General features: G+C 41.3%; 1 protein-coding gene across 1 annotated transcript in view; it reads right to left on the bottom strand.

Moving 5' to 3' along the window:
• Positions 1 to 25703, bottom strand: part of LOC124552598 (E1A-binding protein p400-like) — a 47867-nt gene that overhangs the window by 5022 nt on the left and 17142 nt on the right. The window contains exons 3-6 of the mRNA XM_047126923.1: positions 22541 to 22753; positions 16878 to 17192; positions 14723 to 15036; positions 4476 to 4627 (exon numbers count right to left, since the gene is read on the bottom strand). Coding sequence (XP_046982879.1) covers positions 4476 to 4627; positions 14723 to 15036; positions 16878 to 17192; positions 22541 to 22753 — 994 coding nt within the window. The remainder of the gene's footprint in view (positions 1 to 4475; positions 4628 to 14722; positions 15037 to 16877; positions 17193 to 22540; positions 22754 to 25703) is intronic.

The following is a 25703-nucleotide window of genomic DNA, read 5'->3' as shown; positions in this document are numbered from 1 at the left end:
GTTGCAGTGTTTGTAGTCCAATGAGAAGGACTGGGGGTGGGGGGGGATGCAAGGGTTTGTTACAAGGACTGACCCACACAAAAAAGAAGCATAACAACACAGGAAATGGCAATGTTGGAATAAAGGAGATGCTGTTCTGTGAATTTCTGTTGTGGAAATAATTCTGCAAGTTATTTAAAGACCAAATACCCGCTGCCACACAGTATACTTATGTAGCTGCAGATATGCACACTAGAGTTCTGTGAACGCATTTAAAGAAATGTCATATACTTTACTCAGCACTTTTGCTGGTCTTATCCTTCGCACTGTAACTACTTGTAACCAGATAAGGTGAGATGCTTCACTTCTGGTGAGCCCTCAGACTGCGACACAGATGGGAATTTTGTGTTGTACCCATATGTGGACCAAGTTCCTTGCTCTACCGACTGTATGCCTCACATAACTCATTCCTGTGAACTAGGATGGGAGACCAGAGACCAGGCAGATAGAACCAATATAGCAGGTAGTTTCCGAATATAGTCAAAAATAGACACATCAAAAAAAGTTTTGCATCACGTCGGTTCCACGAGTTCCGAAACGTGTACAGAAAATTGGGATAGAGATCAACATAAACATCATTTCTGCCCTTTTTATTGCTGCACCACCATACAGAGAGACCTCCAGAGGTGGTGGTCCAGATTGCTGTACACACCAGTACCCCAATACTCAGAAGCATGTCCTCTTCCATTGAAGCATGCCTGTATTCGTCGTGGCATACTATCCACAAGTTCATCAAGGTACTGTCAGTCCATATTGTCCCACTCCTCAATGGCGGTGTATAACCCTCAGGGTGGTTGGTGGGTCACATCGTCCATAAACAGCCCTTTTCAATCTATCCTAGGCATGTTCGATTGGGTTCATGTCTGGAGAACATGCTGGCCACTCTAGTCAAGCGATGTCGTTATCCCGAAGGAAGTCATTCACAAGATGTGAATGATGGGGGTGCGAACTGTCGTCCATGAAGATGAATGCCTCGCCAATATGCTGCTGATACGGCTGCACTATTGGTCAGAGGATAGCATTCATGTATCGTACAGACATTATGGCGTCTTCCGTGACCATCAGCAGTGTACGTCAGCCACACCTAATGCCACCCCAAAACAGCAGGGTGGAGGTTCCCTGCTGGACAGTGTGTCTAAGGCATTCAGCCTGACCAGGTTGCCTCCAAACATGTCAGACGATAGTCCGGTTGAAGGTATATGTGACACTCATCAGTGAAGAGAACGTGATGTCAATCCTGAGCAGTCCATTCGGCACGTTGCTGGGCCAATCTGTACTGCACTGCATGGTGTCGTGGTTGCAACAATGGACCTCGCCATGGACGTCAGGAGTGAAGTTGCGCATCATGCAGTCTATTGCGCACAGTTTGAGTTGTAACACGATGTCCTGTGGCTGCACGAAAAGTATTATTCAACATGGTGGCATTGCTGTCACGGTTCCTCCGAGCCATAATCCGTAGGTACCGGTCATCCACTGCAGTAGTAGCCCTTGCGCGGCCTGACCGAGGCATGTCATCGACAGTTCCTGTCTCTCTGTATCTCCTCCATGTCCAAACAACATCACTTTTGTTCACTCTGAGATACTTCCCTGGTTGAGAGCCCTTCCTGGCACAAAGTAACAATGCGGACACGATCGAACCTCGTTATTGACCATTTAGGCATGGTTAACTACAGACAGCACGAGCCATATACCTCCTCCCTGGTAGAATGATTGGAACTGATCGGCTGTTGGACTCCCTCCGTCGCAGGTTTAGTGACATCTCTGAACAGTAAAAGGGACTGTGTCTGTGATATAATATCCACAGTCAATGTCTACCTTCAGGAGTTCTGGGAACCGGGGTGATGCAAAACTTTTTTTCATGTGTGTATATCAAAGAATAAATTCATTTCTTGTAAAAAAATTCACAAATCATGTAAAATGTCAGTGATATTACACAGATGTCTAAATTTTCAAATGTTTGATCAACTACAAAACGACTCTCAGGCCATTCTGTGCCCAGTAACCTATAGGTCAACTTTGACGAAATTTGTACAGAATATATCTAAAGTGACTTGGCTGAATTTCTGTTATGTTTCAGCTCCATCTGAAGCTCAATGTATATACTACAGCTACTATTTTCAATACTGGACACATGATTAAAAAATCCTCGAGTTTACCAACCATTGTGGGCCGGCCGAAGTGGCCGTGCGGTTAAAGGCGCTGCAGTCTGGAACCGCAAGACCGCTACGGTCGCAGGTTCGAATCCTGCCTCGGGCATGGATGTTTGTGATGTCCTTAGGTTAGTTAGGTTTAACTAGTTCTAAGTTCTAGGGGACTAATGACCTCAGCAGTTGAGTCCCATAGTCCTCAGAGCCATTTGAACCATTTGAACCAACCATTGTACCTGACCTAATAGAGCTAGGATCCTGCAACTTGCCATCTCAGCACAACGCCTTGCACAGAACATATAAATGAAAATCAGAAAGCAATGCTATTTGACATCAAATATCTTAATTCCAACACCAATAATTTTATAATAATTTACATCACATTACAGAGCACGTTTAAGTCTGTTAGAAACATCTATTTTAATTTTGGTATAATGTCAGTAAAAGTATAAAAATTTGTCTTAAATTTTGAGTTTTTAACAGTATCATTAAATGTTGTTTGTTAATTTCATGGCTAATAAAATTTATGTTCGTATTTCCTTTTTTAAAACACGTCAGTTGCATTGTTGCCTTACAGGTTTACTGTTGTACTGAATTATACTAAACAAAGAGTTCGAAATTACAAGACAGGTTACTACCATGCATTACAGTGACATGAAAAATGAAAGAATATCAGTTAACTCTTTACAGCTTTGAAAAGAATTCTGTATGTCATTTAACAAAATCTGTAAAGAACTAAAACTTATAATTTTTTTCTTTAGACGAAAAACAGCTGCGTAACTGACAAAGTGGTTTCTGTTCAGATGAAGATGCTCAGATACGCTTTTGATATTTGTCTCTCCCCATCTCTACAGCACTGACATCCCTGCTAGCCTTGGCAGTCACTATCTCACTACACACGTAGCGGACCTTTCATACAGGACAAATGCCACCTCATTAGAGAGATCTCCTTAGCAATGAAGTGCCCACTAACAAATTTTCCTTTTTTGTCATCAGTCCAAAGAGTGGCTAGGTACAGATCTCCACTCTTGTCCATCCTGTTCAAGTCTTGTTTTGTATAGCTACTGCATTCTACCTCCACCTGAATGTGCATATTGTGGTAAAACATTAGTCCCCATCCATAATTTTTACCCCCAATATTTATTCCTCGATCTCTCAGGATGTGTCATATCAACCGACCCCTTCTTTTAGAGACATTGTGCCATTTCTCTGCTCTCAAATTTGATTCAATATCTCTTCATTAATTATCTGATCCATGCATCTAATCTTCATCATTCTTTCACATTTCTATTCTCATCTCATCTCTACTATCCATCACCCACTTTTCACATCTATGTAGCACTAGATACCAAACAAATGCTTCCAAAAAAAAAGTTCTAAATATTCAAATTTATTCAGGAGAACCTGAAGGCCAAGTGCAAAATTTCAGAGGTTGTTAGTGGATATTTTCTGAGTATTTTGATGTAAGGAACCCTTCATTACTGGTGGCTTGTTACACAATAAATTTCACCGCTACAAAGATCTCTGCAAGACAGTGCAAATGTCGACAGTATGCGCTGTGCGTCTTATTTGGAAACAATCTCGTTCCATTTACTCACCGTACTAGTTGTTAGCAGACAGTAGTGGCCACTTTACTCTTCGCCCTCAAGCTCGCATTCAGTACCGTTCAGTCCTGTCTTCGGCTTGTTTATCCGCCAACGTCAGTTGACACAAACAGCAGTGTCGACCAGTTTATCGATGAAGAGTCAGCCACTATGTACCTCACACGATGTAAGAACAGCCCGATAACACGATGTCGACCTACTCCTGGAGTGACGGCAACCACATCACAGTACTTCTGCATTACTCTGTTTGTTTTGTACATTTCTGTTACTGCATATTACAGGCTTTTTCGCTTTGCTATGGTATTTTCACCAAAGCAAAGGCAATTGGCTTAATAAACTGAGTAAATCTAATTACATTATTACTCTGTAATGTGTCAACTTAGACCACAGGTCCTTTACAGCAAAAAACTCAAAAAATATCCCTGAACAATATCTGAAATATTGTCGGTGGGGTTCAGGTACACCAAAACTCAAAAAATATCCCTGAACAATGTCTGAAATATTGTCGGTGGGGTTCAGGTACACCCTGTATTCGCCATTAACGTATTCCACAATTTCACGGAAGCTTTTCTCACTATTCCTGAGAGGTAGGTGTGAGCCAGATTAATTCTGTTTTATAACTAACAGTAAGGCTCACAAAACAGCAGCAACTCCCTGACAGCTTTTAAACTGGACAGAACCTCACCCTCTGGGCCGCCGTGGCGGTGTCCGTCGGCGGCCTTCCTGCGCCCCGTAGCGGCGCTCTGCTGGGTCTGTTGCCGGTAGTGCTGCGGCTGCGGCTCGGCATACGAATCGGGGCGAGGGTACTTGGCGGCCGAGCCAGGGGTTACCTGGTACCTGAACACAACCACTCCTTCACCAACCACAGCCTGCCGAGGGCAGAATAATCGGTAATGCGTCAGACAGCGGCACGGACACACTGACAAACTGCTACTGGCTACAACCGGTACAATCAATAACAAGAGAAGTACAGCATGCAAATGTGGAAACATTCTTTCAAAAAGAGCGCAGGAAAAATGTATGGGTTTTTCTACAGAATTCCTCTGCTTTGAGATCGAATTTAACAATCAGTAAGCCGAGTGACTTCCTCCATTGTGTGTATTCCTCTCACCTTCTCCATGCTTTTTGATAAAGTGTATTAGGGCAAAAGGCATTTAAAAAAGAATGAACCACTTTCAACCATTTATATTTGTTGACGGACACAACCTACGAAACAAGGAAAAACTGCAAAACACTCATAAAACTTTAAAAGTTTCTTTCTACAATTTGCTACATTATTACAATTACTCTTGTGATTTAATAAAAAATATTCTACCTTACAACACGGCTGACATTCTGTGAAGGAAATTTCTGTTGATAAGAATGGATGTGGCACAGAGTTTTAGAGAAATACCATTAGATGCTGGTCTGTAACTCTATTGTCAGCAGTTCATGGGCTTGCGTCTGCCCTGCTGACTCTCAATTGCAGGACCCCAGGTTTGATTTGTAGCCCGGTCAGTGATTTTCTCCACTTGGGACTGGGTGCGCGTGTCGTCCTCGTCGTCATTTCACCACTGTCAACATGCAACTCGCCGAAGTAGCGTCAGATAATGAGACTTGCACCACGTGGCCGAACTCTGCATAAGGGGACTTCTGGCCAAATACACCATGTGCATATTTTGTTTTGTGAATCTATCACATTTATACCCTCGGCCCAAAGCCAACTGTCTCCACTTCACAGGGGCTTTCTGTGTGCTACATTTGCACATCTCCGTGTCAATGATTGTAATCCAGCAGACTTTTTGTCAGTGTTTAGAGGTTGCACCATCTGTGGCGGTAAACATTTGATGTCAGACACAGGATGTCTGTGTGAGTGTAAGAGTCTGACGTTCACTTCTAATGTAAGAGCTGAGAGCATTTGGCAAGTTTTTCAGTGGAGCCACTGAGAACTTGCAGTTCCATATATGTCTCTATGGTAAATGTGAAGATGACTTTTTGTCTTCGAACTGTAGTGACTACAATCAGTGATGGTTTTTTCTGCTGGTAATAAAAGGAAGCGTGTCAATATTTGTCACACTCTCTTACAGGACACAAAACACTTGAGATTTTTATCACTGGTCGTTTTCTCAGATGAGGGAATATTTCTTATTTAATGTAAAGATAACCAGCATAACATGCATGTATAAGGATCACAGAAACCTCTATATACCATTGAATGTGAAATAAATTAAGTAAGTATGTTTTGTGCCATTTGTTATGGAATGATGCATAGCAAAACCTTTCTGCGGACAACACGGTGACAAGCATGAGCTATGTTGAAATTCCACAGACACGTTTGTTTCCACAACTTCAGGAGAGATCTAATAATTTCATATTCCAATACGACATCAACACAGAGCAGTCATTGTTGTACAGGGCACAAGGGACCCTGAGACACTGCTCTACATTCTTGACCTCTAAGATCCTAGTTACATAAATGAGCTCAAAGAGGGAAAATAGCTGCAGTGACTTCTTTCAGTGCAGAGATCTTATATTGTGCGTACTGAAAATTTGGTTATTGTCTACATGTTGTTCATGGGGTTAGTGGTGGACACATACAGCATTTGTAATAATAAGGCAAAAAACTTATGGTTTTGTAGATATTTTGCAATTTGTCCCAGTCCTGTAGCACGTTTCCATCAATAAATAAAAATTGTTAAAATCATACTTTATGAAACAACCTGTATATTTTCCCAGAATTATTTTATCACATCTCATTACTACAGTGTTATATTAGAGGAAGCATCTTACACAAAGCTGTTAAAAATGGGAATAGACTCATACATCAACTTTATGTCTTCAACTGCAGCATTATGTAATCAAAATCAGACATTACTTTACAGACTTTCTCAGAGCTCTTTTACATTATTTCTTTATGGCCCATTCTGCTTGGATGTTTGTCTTTATGTTCCCCATGTATTACTCCTTTTCTTTCTGCATGGTTCTCAGTACACTGTTCCCTCTTATATCTGTTCCCCCCCATACTTCTTATTCCTCCTACCAAATAATTTCCCGTGGGACAATCTCTTCTCCATCACCAGCCCTCAGGCTATACCATTTCCTGGTTTACCCTACCACGATGAACAAGGTCTCGAAATGTAAGCAAATGAGGTGCATTTACTCCAGAGAAGGGTTTCGCGAAAAAGTTAGAACAATTTTCCATCTCCTTTATTTGCCTTTACACTAATCAGTGCCTCGCTTATTAACTCTTTGACTGCTCTGGACACGTTAATGCACGACGCTGCTGCTGCCCTGGGTGCTCAGTATGCATTTACGAGTGCCTCTGATTCTTCTGTCGGGTGCTATAGATGTGAGAACACACGATCTCCTGCCTACGCCTTTGTGCTCTCGATGTATAAAGGCAGGGTGCTGCTCAGGTCTCTGCACGAGGCACTTAGTGGCCAAGTAGCCACATTTCTGCCCCGAGTGCTCAGCAACTTTCCACTGTTCGGTCTGTGTGCGTTTGCTGCTGTGATCTTATTTGTGTTGCTGTTTTCACCTTTATTTTTAACTGAGAACACGGCATGCTGTTGTGGTCGCACAGAGGGAAGAACTCGTGAAGATGGTGATGATGGCAATGATACCTGGTACTGGCACCACAAGATGAACGAAACTGAAGTGTAATATCAGAGATTTCTACATAAAGACCATTGCAGTAGTGTTGTTGGAGACACTAGTGGGCAAGCTGGTATAATTACATGTAGCTGTAATGCATTCTAAAGGTTGTAAATAAACAAAAGATCTTGATATAAACTGAAATAATTAAAACGTTCAGTTACTTGGCAATTACTTCTTGTCACAAATTTTGACAAAAGCCGAATATCCAACACATAAATTCGTAAATATTAGCGTGTGTAACACTACAGTCTTCTTTTCTGATGCAACATTAAATGCTGTTAAACGAAGCAAATTCCAATAAAAAATAAAAAAAAGGTATAGTTACTTCTATATCCTGGTAGATAAAAAAGTTTTGAGTATTAATCACATAGCTATATACACATTTCTTTGCATGCTATCATTTGCAGAAAACCTCATTTGGATACCTTGAACAGTTTATGAAATACGATGGGTGTTAAGACCACATGTTTATGGCATATCAGACGGATATATACACACACACACACACACACACACACACACACACACTTCTTTTCATGAAATTGCATAAAAAACCTCGTTTCAATATCCTGAACAGTTTATGAAATACAATGGGTGTTAAGGCCACGTTACACGTTGTGTACGGACAGAACACTGGGTGCAATGCACGCATCCCTCCAATAGATAAAAACCAATATCTTGAGAATAGTGATACATACTGCTCTGTTATCTTATTTAAATAAAGTTTCAAAATATTAGCTACACTTCACATACAGCAATCATTGTCCTAAAATACATGCAATGTCTATGCAATGCGCTTTTATCTCAGCAAAAATCTTAAAATTCCATACAATGGTGTATTTAACTGGATGCTGCATAGTAACTAAGATGAATAACAAAAGGAAACACATGTAACATATTGGCTGTGCCTCACCTGAGCTCTGGAAAGTAAGTGAAATGAAGAATCCTCAACACAATAGAACCAACAGTCACATAGTACTGGTACAAGAAACTCAATCTATTTCTATTATGTAGCTTTCTGCAGCAGATACCAATTTTAAATAAAAAAATTTGTTAGTGAACTGTATTTTGTAATAACAAGCTGAAAACATTAAAAATACCACATACATCTAAATTCCTGCTCTAAGCAACACAGCTAAACTCGCAGCAGTCAAGTATCTACTGCGGCAGTCAGCCCGGTTAGCCGTGCGGTCTAACGCACTGCTTTCCAGGCGGCACGAATCCACCCGGCAAATTAGTGTTGGGGTCTGGTATGCCAGGCAGTCTGTGGATGGTTTTTAAGGCGGTTTTCCATCCGCCTCAGCGAATGTGAGCTGGTTCCCATTATTCTGCCTCAGTTACACTATGTCGGCGATTGCTGCACAAACACTTTCTCCATGTACGCGTACACCATAATTACTCTACCACGAAAACATTTGGGGTTACACTCATATGGTGTGAGACATTCCTTGTGAACCACACAATAACCCTGGGTTCAGTGTGGGGCAACGGTGGGGCGAGTTGACTACCCCCAGTTTCGTACAATACAATACATACTGTGGCACACTTAACATTTAAAAGACCCTCGAGTGTGTCGGTGACTGACACACTGTCAACTGATGTGTTAAGTTCTGACCAACTCAAGTGAGTTTTGGAGCTTTAGATGTGTTTCTTGCAATTTGCACGCAAAACGTACTGCAGAATGCACTGCTAAGCACCTTTATGCATACTTAAAATTAGAATGTAGTAAGCAGAAGAATTAAACTACAGTAAACATGATAGAAACAGAAAGGAGTGGGGCAGTCACTACGTAACAGTGACAGAACACATCCATACCTCTGGTTATGAAACTGTTTAGACTATAGTTATGACCAAGTTTCTAATTATGCACATGTGCAGACAGTTGTCTTAAGTAATGACAATGAAAACAGAGCAACTGACATGTCCAAATTCTATACATTAGTATGAGGATCATTTCAAAAATAATACACCCTTTTTTGTTTATCTACATATTTCCTTGTTTCACAGCATGTCTTTATAACGCTTGAACATAATTTCCCAGACTCTCCAGGACTGATTTCTACCAGCTTTACTACTCTGTCCAATATAAAATCTGGATTCATCAGTCGAATTTTTCAGGAAATAGTGCCAACAGCTGTTCCACAGAAGTAAAACAAAGTTCACACAAAAGCTGTTAAAATTTTTGGAATAAGCTGAAGACTAATCGATTTTTCTTGATGCTGCAGAAAGTGTGAGGTGATACTTCCTAAGCATATTCATACTGCTTTTTGGTTAAGACACTAGTGAAATTTTGTAAATACTACACACAGGTGGGCAACTAGATTCATCCTTCCCAAATTTTTGTGAAAGGCGTCTGACACTGTACCACACTGTCAAGTGATAACAGATATGTGAAGATGTTTTACAGGATGTTGAATGTTTGACAGAAGTAAAATTAACATTGAATGCCCCAAGGAAGGAAAATAGGACCATCAGTTTTCTTAAAATACATAAATTACTTAAATTAATTGGTCAATGGTGCTGTTGCTGGCAGAGACACATTGTTGCTGGATAACAAAAGAGAAAGAACTAGATAGTGCCCAATTATAAGACAACTGGTAAACTTATGCAGCCTGTAACACGATTTAAATGTCTCAGGATAACAGTACAAAGTGATACAAAGTGGGATGAGCGTGTGGAATTGATAGCGCAAACGGTAAACTGAAGATTTGTTGGAAGAATTCTGGGAAGTATGGTGCATCAGTAGAGAAAGGTGCACATCAGGAACCCTTATCGAAGAGGCACGACAGCAGATGTCAAATTATTTCACAAATGTGTTGTTAGGATTGTAACAGCTCAGTAGAGCCCATACGAAATTGTAGCAGAGGACACAAATTAGATACTTCACAAAAGAGGCAATACTCTTGCCATGATGCCCTGTTCAATACCTTTGGAAAATCTATATTCAAGGAAGACTGTGAAACAAGACTAGTGCTTCTGAAGTATATCTCGTGTAACATTCACAAGCACGTGATCAGAAATATTAGTTTGTATTAACGCACCAGTGAAAATAATCATTTTTTGAAACTATGATGTAACAGGATAAGTACAAAATATTCACCCAGCGCAGGCAGCAGAACACATATATAAAGGTATTTAAATTTGCAAGTTTTCAGGGCCAGTGTCTCCTTCTTATGGCAGAAGAGTTGAAGGGGAAGGAAGAGGGGTGAAGGAAAAAGATTGGTGAGGTTTATGAAATGGGGAGAGTTCAGAAAAAACACGCAAACCCCAGTGTCAGGGGAGACTTATCAAATGGAATGAGCTGGAAAGACTACCTTTCGATCCTTCTGCCAGAAGAAGGAGCCACTGGTTCTGAAAGTTTGCAAATTTAAATACCTTTATTTGTGTTTTCTCTTGCTGTGACTTGATGAGTAGATTTTTTATCCATCCAATTACAGTGTGTATAAACTGCAAATTGTTCCTCAGTCTATCTGCTAATGGAGAGGGATGAGAAGCTTGATGACAACTGGAGCACAGCTTTTGAGAAATTTTTAAATGAAATGATTCTGCTTTTGTCTATTGAAACATTATTTATTGCAACTGAAATTCTGACATGTGGTCATTTGCAAGTTCTCTGGGATGTTGTAATCCAGCCAATAATATGAGGGTTGGAACTTTAATAGTGGCAACTATTTATTTACAGTTTGTACAAAATAGACAGGTGTTTCAAAGTTTTACTGGCCTTCAGAGTAGTCACCAGCACTGTGTATAACATGTTGCCAGCAATGTGGAAGTCGTAGGTTACTCTTAGCAGTGCCACCTGTGTTGACAGTTCGAGCGGCGTGGTCTATTGCCTGATGAATTTGTATCAGTTCTGAAGTGAATGCCGTGAAGTGTTTCCTTCAGTTTAGAAATGGAGTTGAACTCACAAGGGCTTAAGTCAGGGGAGTGCAGTATGTGGTATAGCACTTAGCAGCCCCATCAGTCAAACAAATCGGTAACAGCTTGCACTGTACGTGCTTGAGCATTGTCCTGCAAAGTGATGATCAGGTCCTGCATAAAGTGTCATCACTTCTGTCTCTAAGCTGGTCATAGGTTGTGTTCCAAAAATGAACAGCATAGAGACAGAAGTGATGACACTTTATGCAGGACCTGATCATCACTTTGCAGGACAAAGCTCAAGCACGTACAGTGCAAGCTGTTACCGATTTGTTTGACTGATGGGGCTGCTAAGTTCTATACCACATACTGCACTCCCCTGCCTTAAGCCCTGGTAAGTTCAACTTGATTTCTAAACTGAAAGAAACACTTCATGGCATTCGCTTCAGAACTGCTACAAATTCATCAGGCAATAGACCACGCCGCTCGAACTGTCAACACAGGTGGCACTGCTAAGAGTAACCTACGACTTCCACATCGCTGGCAGTGGGTTATACACAATGCTGGTGACTACTTTGAAGGTCAGTAAAACTTTGAAACACGTATCTATTTTGATGTACTAGCTGTAAATAAATAATTGCCAGTATTAAAGTCCCAACCCTCGTATAAAAGTGTGACATGCTATGTAAGAGCAGCTGCATGAGGTGGTGTGAATTTGTCAGCTGTTCCATATACCATACATGTTATAGAGCTGGTGAAATAATAATGTAAACACTTAAGTTTAAATTTCATGTAGTAGGTGTGGTAAGTGGATCACAAAAGTGGCAAAGATGTAAATATATGATGAGACATACTTCAGATTGATACAAGGAACCCACACACTGCACAGTTGCATCTGAAATATACATGTAGGTATGATGAAATACAGACAACACACCACCAATCAACTCAGAACAGGTTTTGCACATTTTTCTGTAATGCTTCTTGGTGAAGTCATGATAATAAACTGCTGTTGCATTTTTCCCCAACAGCAACTACTCACATCTTGCTGGCTGTTAGTGAAGAAAATTGGTTGCTTCATCTTTCAGTGAAATCTCAGGTTCTCTTTTAAACTGTTGGAAAACTGGGCTTTTCCACTCAATGGACCACCACTTCAATTACTTTTCGAAATCTCATTAACTGACATTTCACTGAATGATTTGTTGTCTATTGGTGAGCATGCCAGGATCTTTGGCCAATAGTGGTTTACAGATATGGAAGGTGAATCTTTGACAATGCTAGTCACTCGTGCTGGTGAAAAGTCATAAAAACTATTAAATGACCATTGGCTTCACATCCCAACATGAGCATCAAGAGACAACGTGTCAAGAAGAGCCTCAACAGATGCATCAAACTGACTGGCTACTACGGACAAAAGAAAAAAGCTCCACTATCAACTCTATCTTTTGTTGGACTGTTTCTACTTCTCTAGATAGTCACACAGTGAGGTCTTCCTTCGCAGAAATATTTCTTGTGGTTAAATTGTTATTCAGACTTTAGATAACTGATAAATGTGGAAAATTTGTGGTTACAGGAAATTTCTCATATGTAATTTCTGAAAATTTTCACAATGTGTATGTGAAAAATTTCACATACTTTTCTCGCCTGTCAATGTTTGCCTTCTTGTCAACCTGTGCATTATTTATGAAATAACCCTCCAATTTGCATAAATTGGTACAAACTGAGCGTGAGCTAAAATTGGATGGGGAAGGGATAGTAAACTGACCCTAGCTTTTCAGAGGAAACATCCTGGCACGTGTCTCGAGTGATTTATGGAAAATGTCGAAACAGGAAATCTGGATTGATGGATCTGAATCCCGTGACCAGTGTCTAAATAATGGTCCACTTCACTCGGGATGAGGGTCTGTGACAGGTCCTAGCAAACTAATGCCATATGTCACACTGAGAACAGAATTATCGAGATGTTTCCTAGAAGAGTGTACACAGATGCTGATATCAACAGCCTAGCGCCAGAAACTAAACAGTTAAAAATCTCTATTTAAGCAAAATAGATTTCCTGAGAAGCAGATATACAATGTCTCAGAATTTATACTGATGGAAGCATACAAAGGTAACCTACACCGTCGGTTGTGTGCTTTTGTTGTTACAGGAAGACTTATATGAAAAACTATGAAACAAGTTCAAAAGCTATAATATTAATATTGTGTTTCACTGACAGGCCGACAGAGAGAGAGAGAGAGAGAGAGAGAGAGAGAGAGATCCTGCACTTTGCTAAAGAAAGCCAAACATTCATGAAATCCCATTACACTGTGAAAAGCTTTCACTGATTAGACTGTTTATGCTTTCCACACTCCTCGTTACGAATTTCGCTATCGTATGAGTTGACAACAAACCAATAAATCTGCACTGGCAGAAAGACAACTTAAATGTGGGACACTGAACGAAATGTGATCAAAGGCAGTTGAGACACCCCATACTTAATCTTACGGAAATTCCTTAAGTTGGAAGAGCTATCTTCCGTTTCTACTAATTTGGTAAAACAGGGCACAACATGTCATACGAAGAAATTAAGTAGTGCATTGTTCCACATGAACACTGAAATTTATAAACAAACAGTTTCAGATGTGAAGTACCTATTTTCAGGTTTCCTATAAGGCAAAATGTAAGGTTACTGACAGTATTATTGACTTCTACAAAAAATTAGCTTATAGAGTCAAACTGGTAAAAAGCTTACAGAGATTTTACAAAGAGTTTATAGTCTAAACAAGTATCTAAAATCATGCTCATAACAACATCAAAATGTAGGGTTTAAAACAGTATACAAGACAATTAAAGATTTAATCTCAGCTAAATGGTAATAAATTGCTGACGCCCTTTTTGTTTGTCATCTTCAGCTCAGACATAACACAGAAGAGCATCTGTTGAAATCCACATTGTGAATGGCTTACGTGATATTTTACTTTTGTTGCTAATAAATTTCAATTTGCAAATACGACTATATATTACACACTACATTCTGAGCCTTGCTGTTACTCTGTACCACTGTGGAAAATATATCTACAATCTGATTACGGCAGGCAGCTAGGCAGACAGTCAGGACCGGTCCGAGAAGATTTTTCCACACAAGCGACTTATCTTTCGGTGTCCTTTTCCCGTGTACACTTTCACCCACTTTGGCGCCAGGGCCCCAAGCATGCAGCTTGTCACTCGGGCCATAAACTGACCCTAAGGACAGTAAAAATAATCTGGCAGCACACTCGACAAGAATACAGTGGAGCCTACATTGACGAGACAAAACTCGAAATGTCTGACAGGCGACAATGAACTGTAAAGTTTCCAGCGGTGTACAGACTAACCTCACGACATACAGAACTTAGGGAAGCAGACCAGTGACTAAGAGAAGGCTAGTGGTGAGATCGTTACGATTCGTTTACATACCCGGCAGGTTCCTGCTCGTTACTCGAGGACACGCAGTGCACCATGGGCATGCCAGATACGTCCGTGCCACTCGAGGACGCGACGGCGACGCCCTGTCCGGGGCAGGGTGACGCCAGCCCTTCCGTAGTGGTGTCGGCGGCAGACGGCTGGGGGCCAGAGGACGGGCTGTGGGTTGTAGTGTCTGGGGGCGGGCCCGGTCCTCCCGACAGCAGCAGCAGCGTGGGTGCGGGAGCCGGCTGCAGCTGGCCGCTCCCACAGGGGGGCGACGAGCGCACCGGACCCTGGCACGACGCTCCCGCTGTCTGCGTCGAAACCTGTAACCGCACGGAGGGAAACTTCTGTCACTGTCTGTGTGGGTGACACTAACTAGATGGCACATTTCTGTGGTAATAGAATGTTTAAGAATGATGACAAAAATACAGGGGTTTCCGTTTTCAATAGCATTCCTAGTTCCATTGGCTAAGAAGACACAAAAATTTATTTTTATAATGAACCACAAACAGATTAATATGTAAACTTTGAAGCTGCTGCCACACAGGGGGGGAAAAGTAATCTACTTTTTGGAAAAATACAAGGTGTATGAGAAAAGTAATAAGACTGATTTTTTACCTACCAAAGCTATTATTTTTTCCAAACAACTATATTGTCCCCTCCGCAGGAAGTCCCTCTGGTGGAATTGTTGTTCCCGGCCTTGTTGACAGCGAAAGGCCTCAACTGCTAGGGCCTTCAACTTTCGAATGTTCTCCAGAGTCCAAAAATTACGTCCATTTAAGACATTTTCCCATTTCAGGAAAAGAAAAAATTAACTAGGACTCAGATCACATGAATAGGAGGCTGTGGAATAACAGACATGCCTTTTGAAGTCAAAAATTCCGTGTCGGAAGTGGCTGTGTGACCTAGGATGTTGTCGGGATGTGGCATCTACTTTCCTGCAATGTCCAGTCTCACTTAATTTACCCATTTCGTGAGACTTTAAAGGACATCTGGTCAAGGTTTAACAGCTCGCTCATCATCCTTATTGTTAAATGTCAGTCTGATCTCACAAGAGCACACACACATTCGACATTTACGTCTGTTTTTCAAGTTGCAGGTCTCCCTTAGCGACGTTCATCTTCAACGTGTTCTCGGCCTCCCAAAACTGATTTGTGCCAGAGAAAAACTTGTGCTCCTGAAAAGGAATATTCCCATAGGCCTGCTTCAACTTTGCAAAGGTCGCACTTAAGCACTTCCCAAGTCTCACAAAACTCGAGTGCATAACATCGCTCTAAATTCTCCTGTTTCATTTTCGTAACATACAACAGAAGCATAGCTTTACTAACGGCATTTCCAAAAATCACAAAATGGCTGCATGGAGCTGAAACTCAAACAGAGCATCTGGAAGGGTTCAACACACCAGTACACACAAGCACAACAACACAGTGTTGCCAGATTGCTCGCAGTGTTTGTCAATCTCATTACTTTTCTCACACACTTCATATGTCTTCATATTTCTTTTTGCATAAAACAAATGACCTTCACATTATTTTAAAATGGTAAACAGTTGGGTGGAATACATTTAAATCAGCAATTATTACGTACCATAAATGACACCGTATTATACAGATTGTGCATGCTTCACAATGTTACAAAGTAGACAAATGTAGTTTGTTGACAATATCACACCTTCTCAGTATACTAACTAAAGCCTTTGGTTGTGACATGTAGATTCTTGGATGACATGAGGTTTGTTAAAATAGTGTGGTTGGTTCTGGTATTTCTTGAAACTATGTAAATCTATTTATTTTTTGCCTCACAAATGGACTTTCCTTTACTTTTTAAAAAATTAATTTTTCATCCAATCCTAATTATCATTTAAATTTGTTGCAGCAGTCCATTTACATTTTAAGATGGCATAGAGGTTTTCTTCCACAGTATAAGAGGGAGGAAGAGAGAGAATGAAAGGTATACAAAGCAATATTGTGACCACAAAAACAAATTATAACCAACATACTACTACAATCCTCCAGTTTAAGGCAAAACTAATCAGTCACACAGAACTAGTACAAAGTAACACACGAAAACTAAATATTTGTGACCCGGCAAAATCCAAGTCGAACGACACTCTGCCGTGAGGGAGAGAACTCCACTCGATACTGCCAAGTTTTTAGGCACTCACCGACTGCTTCGTGGCAGGTGCCGGCGGGCGCGGCTGGAAGGTGACCGTCTGTGGCTGCGACTGCTGCTGGCCCGCCACTTGCAGCTGCCCGCGGCTGGACGCCACCATCGTCGTCTGCTGCTGCACTATCGTCGTGTTGTGCTGCACCACTGTGGCGCTGCACTGCTGCGCCTGCGACTGCGGCACCTGCTGCTGCGGCTGCTGCTGGTGCTGTGCGTGCACTGTGCCCGCCTGCTGCGCCTGCGTCTGCTGTACTGTCGCACACTGCAGGAACTCTGGCCTCACCTGCGGCTGTGTCGTCGTCTGGAACGTCACCTGTCAAAACGCAAAGTAAGTACACCGTTCACTACGTTGCGGTACGATCTCGGCGTTTGGACGGGAAGACTTTTCTGGTACATTCCCGAAGAAACTACACCTCGATAGGAATGTAAACGTGCCGACATTGCACCGCGAGGATGACGGGAGCACAGGTTATAGTAACTTGCTTCAAACGGGAGGCTACGAATGAATGTAGATTTGTCCCAATACACACAGCTGGTGAAAAGCTCTCAGATCTCTCGCTAGCTGGCAGTCTCAGAAACTCTGTCCGTCAAAATGGGTACAGTAAAGCCCCATTTAAAGTCGTGTTGAAGGAAAGAACAGATGTAGCAAATCGGGGAGGAGATAAAACTCATTTTTTCCCGACCTGCGGCAACTCTCAGCTAAGACCACACAGTTACTTGGTGAAGGCCATGTCAAAAACAATTTCCACCCAGCACTGAAGATAAAAGGTATTCGATCTCCACAAAGTAGCTGCAGAAACTTAGCATACAAGGGACATAAAGCATCTGGTATAAATGTGTCCACTAATTCAATGGAGAACTCAGTGCCATACTCAAAAACACAAAATGTGTATATCTGCCTCACAGAGAAATCAGATATGAAAGAGCATAACTTATATGACGAATATACATTTGTTTTGGAAAACACTAAGTTTCTGTACCCAGTCAATGGCTATTAGGAAAGGACTGTGAAGAAATCTATAGAAATAGCGGCCCACAAGACTATTGTCCAGAGGGATGAAAATTACCAACTTAATTCAGTGCAGAATCCCACGTTAGTGGCTATATACTGCCAGTGCACTCCTCAGTGGACAACGATGCAGATCGAGAGCGCCCGAAGAGAGATTTGAATGCAGACCCAAGCCCCTGGCCCCTACCTTCCTTTATTGCTTCACCCACCTTGCCCCTATCCCTCACACCAACTGCACAAGAGCAGGGCGTGCTCAGAACTAAACGGAGAGGGCACCCGCCATCACAAGTGAATATGTCTGCAACATCTCAACATTTCGTCAGACGATGACAAGTGTGACACTTGTCAAAACATCAGGGTGACTTGACACTGCCACACAGTTGGAGGCCCTGAGAAGTTTCCAGTCCACAACCTAAAAATTGAGACTACAGATAATCAGTTACAGTGTGTGTATTTTTATTGGCCAATTTTTGATATACGCCAAACTAAATTCTCCTCCTCATACCGTGGTCCGCCCTTTGCCAACTCCCTATTTGGAGAAATTACAGTTGCAGTCTGCTGTGGACTGGGAGCCATCTCAACGAGTGAAATGGCAAAACTGAATGCGGCATACAACAGTTGCTACTGTGTAGATGAGGTGGACGGCCACTGGATGGGAAACAGCAGACCACAGTCTCTTGATTTTTCCAATTCAGAAATGGGTGCCCAAGTCACCAGTGGGTACAGGTCATTCATCTGATTTCTATCACAGCTGTGACAAACAACTGAATGGCTATGTGCTGGGCATTTACGGAGCATTAAATATTATAATGACTTAATAACAAAAATTGGCATTTTTACCTTTGCATTTACTCACAGTTAGTGGATAAGTAATTAACAAGAGTAAAACTTTTATCTTTTTATATTGCTGCTGAAGTACATTTACATTTTACAATCAAACACTTTTCTTTCATATGGAATTTCCAGGCAAAAATGTCATCATCTTTGTTTTACTAGCTTCACTCTGCTGAAGATAGAAAGATTATGTTTAAGAATAACCCCAGAGCCAATTACACGCAATATCCTTTCTTCCAGGAGTACTAGTTTCATACATCATAAAGCCAGGCTGTAAGTTGAGTAAGAGAGGATACTGGATAGGAATGGCTTAGCCACAATCTAGGAGTTGCTTGCACAGTGAAGGACATCTGTGAAGTTTGTAAAATATTAGAGTGGTTCTGGCGGAAATGAAGCTGTGGGGACGGGTTGTGCCTGGATAGCTCAGTCAGTAGAATATTGCCTTTACAAGGCACAGAACTTTAGACAGACTGGTTGTGGTGAATTTTTTGTTGATGTTGTTAGAATAACAAAAATCTGGAAAAGGTGTAGAAGATGCAACCATCAGGAGTCTAAAAAATTTGATACTAAATCTTAAATAGAACTCTGCGTAAACCAACCCCTCAAATAACAAAACTAGCGTGCTTAGGCAAGTGCTAGATGAAACAAGGATCAAGAAATAAAAATGTTCACATGAATCAGAGGCTGAAAACATAAACCAGGGACCAATATTGCAGCCCAGCTTTTGAAGTCCCCACTTGATTACCTGCAGTTTGAATGAATTTTTGCACAAATGTTCCCTTTAGAATAAAAATAAGCTGTACAAAATCTGAGCTCAGGATACAAAAGATTCAGTTCAGACAGAAAATTATTGTGGGAGCTGAGGTGTAACAGTGAGCTTTGGTTTCAAACGATGTGTTATATTTTGCTCTTTGAATCCGAAGAATGACAGCCATGATTTTTATAAGGAATTTTCTTTTTTAGTTTAGTAAAAATATGCAACTCACTTTCTGTGTGTGGAATTTTTGTTTCCCTTGTAAATGTACTATATGTTGGGGTGAATGCAGCATACCTGTGAAACGGGGCAGTGGACGGTGATATTACAGCGCACTGTGGCACTTGCTGCAGCGAGCGATTATTCAATGTCGCTTAAGTCCCGCATAGCAGATACCGTTTGGTTCACGGGCCCCCCAGGAGTTGGAGACTTTGCTGTTGATGTCTCGAGGACGAATAGTCAGTTGTCGGTTGACAGCCAGGGTATACGAGAGATGTTGTCAGAGGCTAATGTCGTATAACTGTCCGTTGTAAGCAAGTGTAAAAATGTGATGTACTCATTGTCTCATTGTAATGGGCATTGCACCCACGTACTGCAAAGAAGAAGAGTCCCAAATTACTTGGTAACAGCTGGTCTTTTCAGGCTGACACAGACATCACAACGAAGTAAAAGGAGTCTGAAGCCAAGATACCAGGACCACAGTACTCCTGCAACAGTTTCCATGTGCAAGAAGGTAAAGTTTATAAGCTACAGTGACCTTAAATATACACCCAAATGGACTGCTACAGGCTCCTACTGAGAGCCTTATAAAATATTGAATATTTCTGATTTGAGCTCAAAATTTTGCACAGCTTAGTTTTACTCTGTAAGGAATAACTGTGTAAAATTTTATTTTCATTGCAAATGCTCACATGGAACCCACTGGTCCACTCATGTGGAATGACTCTACAGCAAAAATGTGTAAATGTGTAGATGTGTGTAGATGTTTGGAAGTGGCAATCTTCACAATGAAATACATAAGTAGCAGCTTTGAAGGCAAAACTAACTTTATCACACACTTAAAAAATTTGCTCCGCACAGTGCTGTGTTGAATTAACATGCCAGCACAGTGTATGGGGACAACATAAGCACTGAACAAATAGGTGCAACTCCAATCAGGGGAGCAACATTGTTTCATCAAAACATTTCCGTGCAATGTCTATGATTTTCCAGGCTGAAATTTCAAATTTTCCTGAACAAATTTTTCTTTATGTGAAAGCAAGTTTTGCTGGACTAGTTTTCATGGCCACAAATTAAAAGAATTGAGTTATCACATCATTCATTAGAGATTATTCCTAATTCCACTAGGATTTGCTGTTTTATCAACCATTCTTGTTTATTATAAGGTCGTGACATCTCTACAGGGTGTTACAAAAAGGTACGGCCAAACTTTCAGGAAACATTCCTCACACACAAAGAAAGAAAATATGTTATGTGGACATGTGTCTGGAATCGCTTACTTTCCATGTTAGAGCTCATTTTATTACTTCTCTTCAAATCACATTAATCACGGAATGCAGACACACAGCAACAGAACGTACCAGCGTGACTTCAAACACTTTGTTACAGGAAATGTTCAAAATGTCCTCCATTACCGAGGATACATGCATCCACCCTCCGTCACATGGAATCCCTGATGTGCTCATGCAGCCCTGGAGAATGGTGTATTGTATCACAGCCGCCCTCAATACGAGCACGAAGAGTCTCTACATTTGGTACCGGGGTTGCGTAGACAAGAGCTTTCAAACGCCCCCATAAATGAAAGTCAAGAGGGTTGAGGTCAGGAGAGGCTGGAGGTCATGGAATTCGTCCGCCTCCACCAATCCATCGGTCACCGAATCTGTTGTTGAGAAGCGTACGAACACTTCGACTGAAATGTGCAGGAGCTCCATCGTGCATGAACCACATGTTTTGTCGTACTTGTAAAGGCACATGTTCTAGCAGCACAGGTAGAGTATCCCGTATGAAATCATGATCACGTGCTCCATTGAGCGTAGGTGGAAGAACAAACTAAAATGAGCTCTAACATGGAAAGTAAGTGTTTCCGGACACATGTCCACATAACATCTTTTCTTTACTTGTGTGTGAGGAATGTTTCCTGAAAGTTTGGCCGTACCTTTTTGTAACACCCTGTATACTGCTTTTTTAGTGTCACCTATCACCATTCTGTGTCACTGTATGATAACCTCAAGTATATGTATGATAAAACCTCACAGGAAAATTCTCCAATCTGTTGTCACTGGAACATAATATCAATGGTTTTTGATAGAAACAACACATCGTGTTTCAAACCTGATCTCTTCACACACTCCATAGTCACTGTTAACTTGAAGCACGACAGTATGAGAAACTCTGCAAAGTACTTCTTTACAAAGAAATACGGTGCAAAGAATCGACACTAAATATTTAATGCTGATCTACAAAACGTGTGTTCAGATATAGAGCTGATATACATTTTTGTACAATTAAGAAACCACCTTTGTTTGTGCGTGAATGATAATTCACAAATACATAACAAATTTTCAGGGAAATTCACACTATGTGTCCCTAAATATTGTACAATGGGAAATGGCCCCAGAGCCGAAAACCTATACAGAGTAACGAAGATTCGCGAGATTGACGGGCAAATCAGAAGTAGCACCAAACATTACAACAATTCAGTGCCCTTCTTTACCTTTTCTTACATGCCTCAATAATCAATTGTTTCTGAAGCAGAGTAGATTTGTAACAAAATGACTCAGAACATTTCTTTCTATCAGTGGCCAGCTCAACACCCCATAAAATCTCCCAGAACCCAATGCTCTTTCACAATTCCCCGATATTTCTCGATCTTTCCAAATAAATTCAGTTTCCCTTAGAATTCCCTGCTTGCTAATTCCACAGACAAGTTACCACCCCATTAAATCGTGACTGCAAAAATTAGTTCTCTTATCCCCTTTATGTAGTACACCTCTTAACGAAACTTGTAGTCCAAATAAATATTGTGCACTTTTAATGACAGTAGTGGGCAGATGGCCGGACATACCTGGTGGTGCTGTGTGGGGCTGACGCCAGCTGCCACCAGTGGGCTAAGCTGTCCACTGAAGGCATTCCCGTTGACCAGGAACTGCGGGGGAGCCGGCGACAAGAACTTCCCGGCAGTCGCCTGGGCGCCGACACCCGCCTGGCCTACTCCGGTCGCTCGAATGACCAGACCGCCCGCGGTCGCCCCGGCGAAAGGCTGGGGTGGCAGCACTCCCTGTGCAATTGCAAAGCAGCCCGTTAACGACGTCTTCGTCAAAAACGGGCTTTAAGGAATCCAGCTGTCGCATTAGATGGCATGTATATTAACTGCCTCTGATTTTAAAGTACCTGTTTTCTTTTGCAGAAGGTATAATGTGACATAAGTAAAGATTTCCAGAAGTGTCTTACGTCAAGTTTCACCAAATGTCCAAACTGCTACGAATCTTTAGACAGCGTGCTGTGAAGGTACAGAAACATACCATTAATTGCTTTTAAGTGCTGATAATGCAAAAAATTGAGTTTTAAAATTTTAATGAAATATGACAAAATTCCAGGTGTGATAAAATACTCCGTTTTAAAAGGATTACACCCAACAAACATAAAATAGGAGTTAAATTTGGCATTAAAAGATTCTTTTTTCCATTGTTAACTCTGGAGAACATTAATGCCAAATTTAAGCACCGTCATGCATTGGATGAATGTGGCTGGCACCAGGGACGTTTGAAAGCCTCAATGACCACTGAGACCACGGCAAAAATTTGCCACGCCTTACTGAACAAACGTCGATTGAGTGCACTCGAGCTTACCGACACTGCAAACGTCCTGCTCGACAGATAACATGCCCCTTAACTGGTGATAAAAAAGTGCTCTAATGAACATAGCTCTTCCCCTGCATCGTTACATGCACGAGGTGGAGGTGCTGTCACAACAATAGGTGAGGAAAGGTGAAAGCACAAAAAAGGAAGCAAATGTGGTATCATCTGCATGAAGTAATGTCTTCTTGCTAACTCCAGATGGGCAGAACCATCATTGGGATGTATCACACTTCACTACGAGACAAACTGAAGGTTGCTTTCCGAGGCAAACATCCATATCTCACAAAGAAGAAAATTCTAGTTCATTACAACAACACACATCCACCAGTTTTTGGATTATTGCTGTGAAACTGCATAATCTTCACCTGAAAATTGTATTTAGCTCTTGTAATTACCTTGTTCCCAAAGCTGAAGAAATGACCCGAGGGACAAAGAATCACATGAAATGAAGCCGAGATATTTATTTCACACAGATAAATCTTATCTTCATATAAAAACAAACTGCCTGAGTACACTTATTACTTGCTTTTGTATTACTAGAGCCGTTCTGTCAACAGGGGCATTTGCAGATACTTACATCTACATGGATACTCTGCAAATCACATTCAAGTGCCTGGCAGAGGGTTCATCGAACCACCTTCACAATTCTCTCTCATTCCAATCTCGTATAGCGCGCGGAAAGAATGAGCACCTATATCTTTCCATACAAGCTCTGATTTCCCTTATTTTATCATGATGATTGTTCCTCCCTATGTAGGTCGGTGTCAACAAAATATTTTCGCATTCGAAGGAGAAAGTTGGTGATTGGAATTTCCATGAGAGGATTCTGTCGCAACGAAAAACACCTTTCTTTTAATGATTTCCAGCTCAAATCCTGTATCATTTCTGTTGACACTCTCTCCCATATTACGCAATATTACAAAACTTGCCTTTCTTTGAACTTTTTTGATGTACTCTGTCCGCGCAGCAGTATTCTAAAAGAGGACGCCAAGCATAGTGTAGACAGTCTCCTTAGTAGGTCTGCTACATTTTCTAAGTACTCTGCCAATAAAACGCAGCCTTTGGTTAGCCTTCCCCACAACATTTGCTATGTGTTCTTTCCAATTTAAGTTGTTCGTAATTGTAATACCAAAGTATTTAGTTGAATTTATGGCTTTTAGATTAGATGGCAACTTATTCAGTGCTAAGCAGTCAACAGAGTGCATCCATCTTATGAAAGGTACTCACAAAATTTTATGTATCCCCTAAAAAAAAGTTATATAATTATTATTTTGATTGTTTGGTGCAGATCTGCAGTCCAGATACACACTGAAAAGCCAGTGCCACAGTATGTAGCACATTGATACAGGAGCTGAAACAAGACTGTGTATTGCATTGATAAAAGTAAAATACTGTGCAGTAGTGTGTGTATCCCATAGGAAACAACCCGTGCGGTGTCGTTGGGAGTGTACGGTAACAGTCAGAGGTGTACAAATTCTCCTCTAAGTCTCCCTGCCCCCCCTACCTCTGCCACATCCACTAAAACAGCTCAAGCTGCTGCAAGGAAGACGCAAGCGTACGTGTGTTCTGAAGCACAGTGGTCAAAGCAGGCCAGTTTGGGTTCCCATAAGCCTGGTGAGCTTTACAGGACCCATTCAGGCTGGCATACCTGACAACAGCTCGCACTGCCAATCCAACGTGACTACAGAATAGCCAGGTATATGTTTGCGTAAGTAGTTTCACTGCAGCTCATTTATCATAAAAGTGGGAGCAGAAAACTGAACAAATTGGAATTAAAGGAGATACAGGAGAAAATAAGAATGTCACAAAATACAGCTCAACTCCAGCAGGGAAAAGTTTTCACGTGTTTATGAGACAGCTTCAAATACACTGTTATGTGCCTCACGATGCAAACTAAGCATTCATTTTGGAACCTCGAGTATGTTACAACATGTTTGTAAATTTGACCAGCAGTTCCCTCACTCCATAAATATTACATGTGAACCACTTGTAGAATGAAGAATATCGAGTCTGTATTCAATTTCTTGCCAAGTTCTTTGTAACATTTCTTCTGTTATTGTTGCAATCGCATTAGTGATACAATGTCACAACGTAGGTATATCACCCACTTTGGTTGCATACACGCAGTCCTTCAAGAATCCCCACACGAAGAATTCAAGCGCAATGGGTCCTCCGCATGCGATCCAACAATTGGGAAATTTCCTATCCAGGAACTTGCGAACAGCCGTTGGTCAATGCGGCGGAACTCCATCTTGTTGAAAAATGATATTGGGTTGCATATCTTGTATCTGAGGGTACAGAAACTGCTCCAAGATGCCCAGATATACTGACCCATTCACTGTTTGTTCTGCAAAGAGAACCGTCTAACAA

The sequence above is a fragment of the Schistocerca americana genome, chromosome 10 (assembly GCF_021461395.2).
Source record: "Schistocerca americana isolate TAMUIC-IGC-003095 chromosome 10, iqSchAmer2.1, whole genome shotgun sequence".
NCBI classification, from domain to species: domain Eukaryota; kingdom Metazoa; phylum Arthropoda; class Insecta; order Orthoptera; family Acrididae; genus Schistocerca; species Schistocerca americana.
Note: the sequence above shows the minus strand (reverse complement) of the source record. Positions and strands in the feature narration are given on the sequence as shown.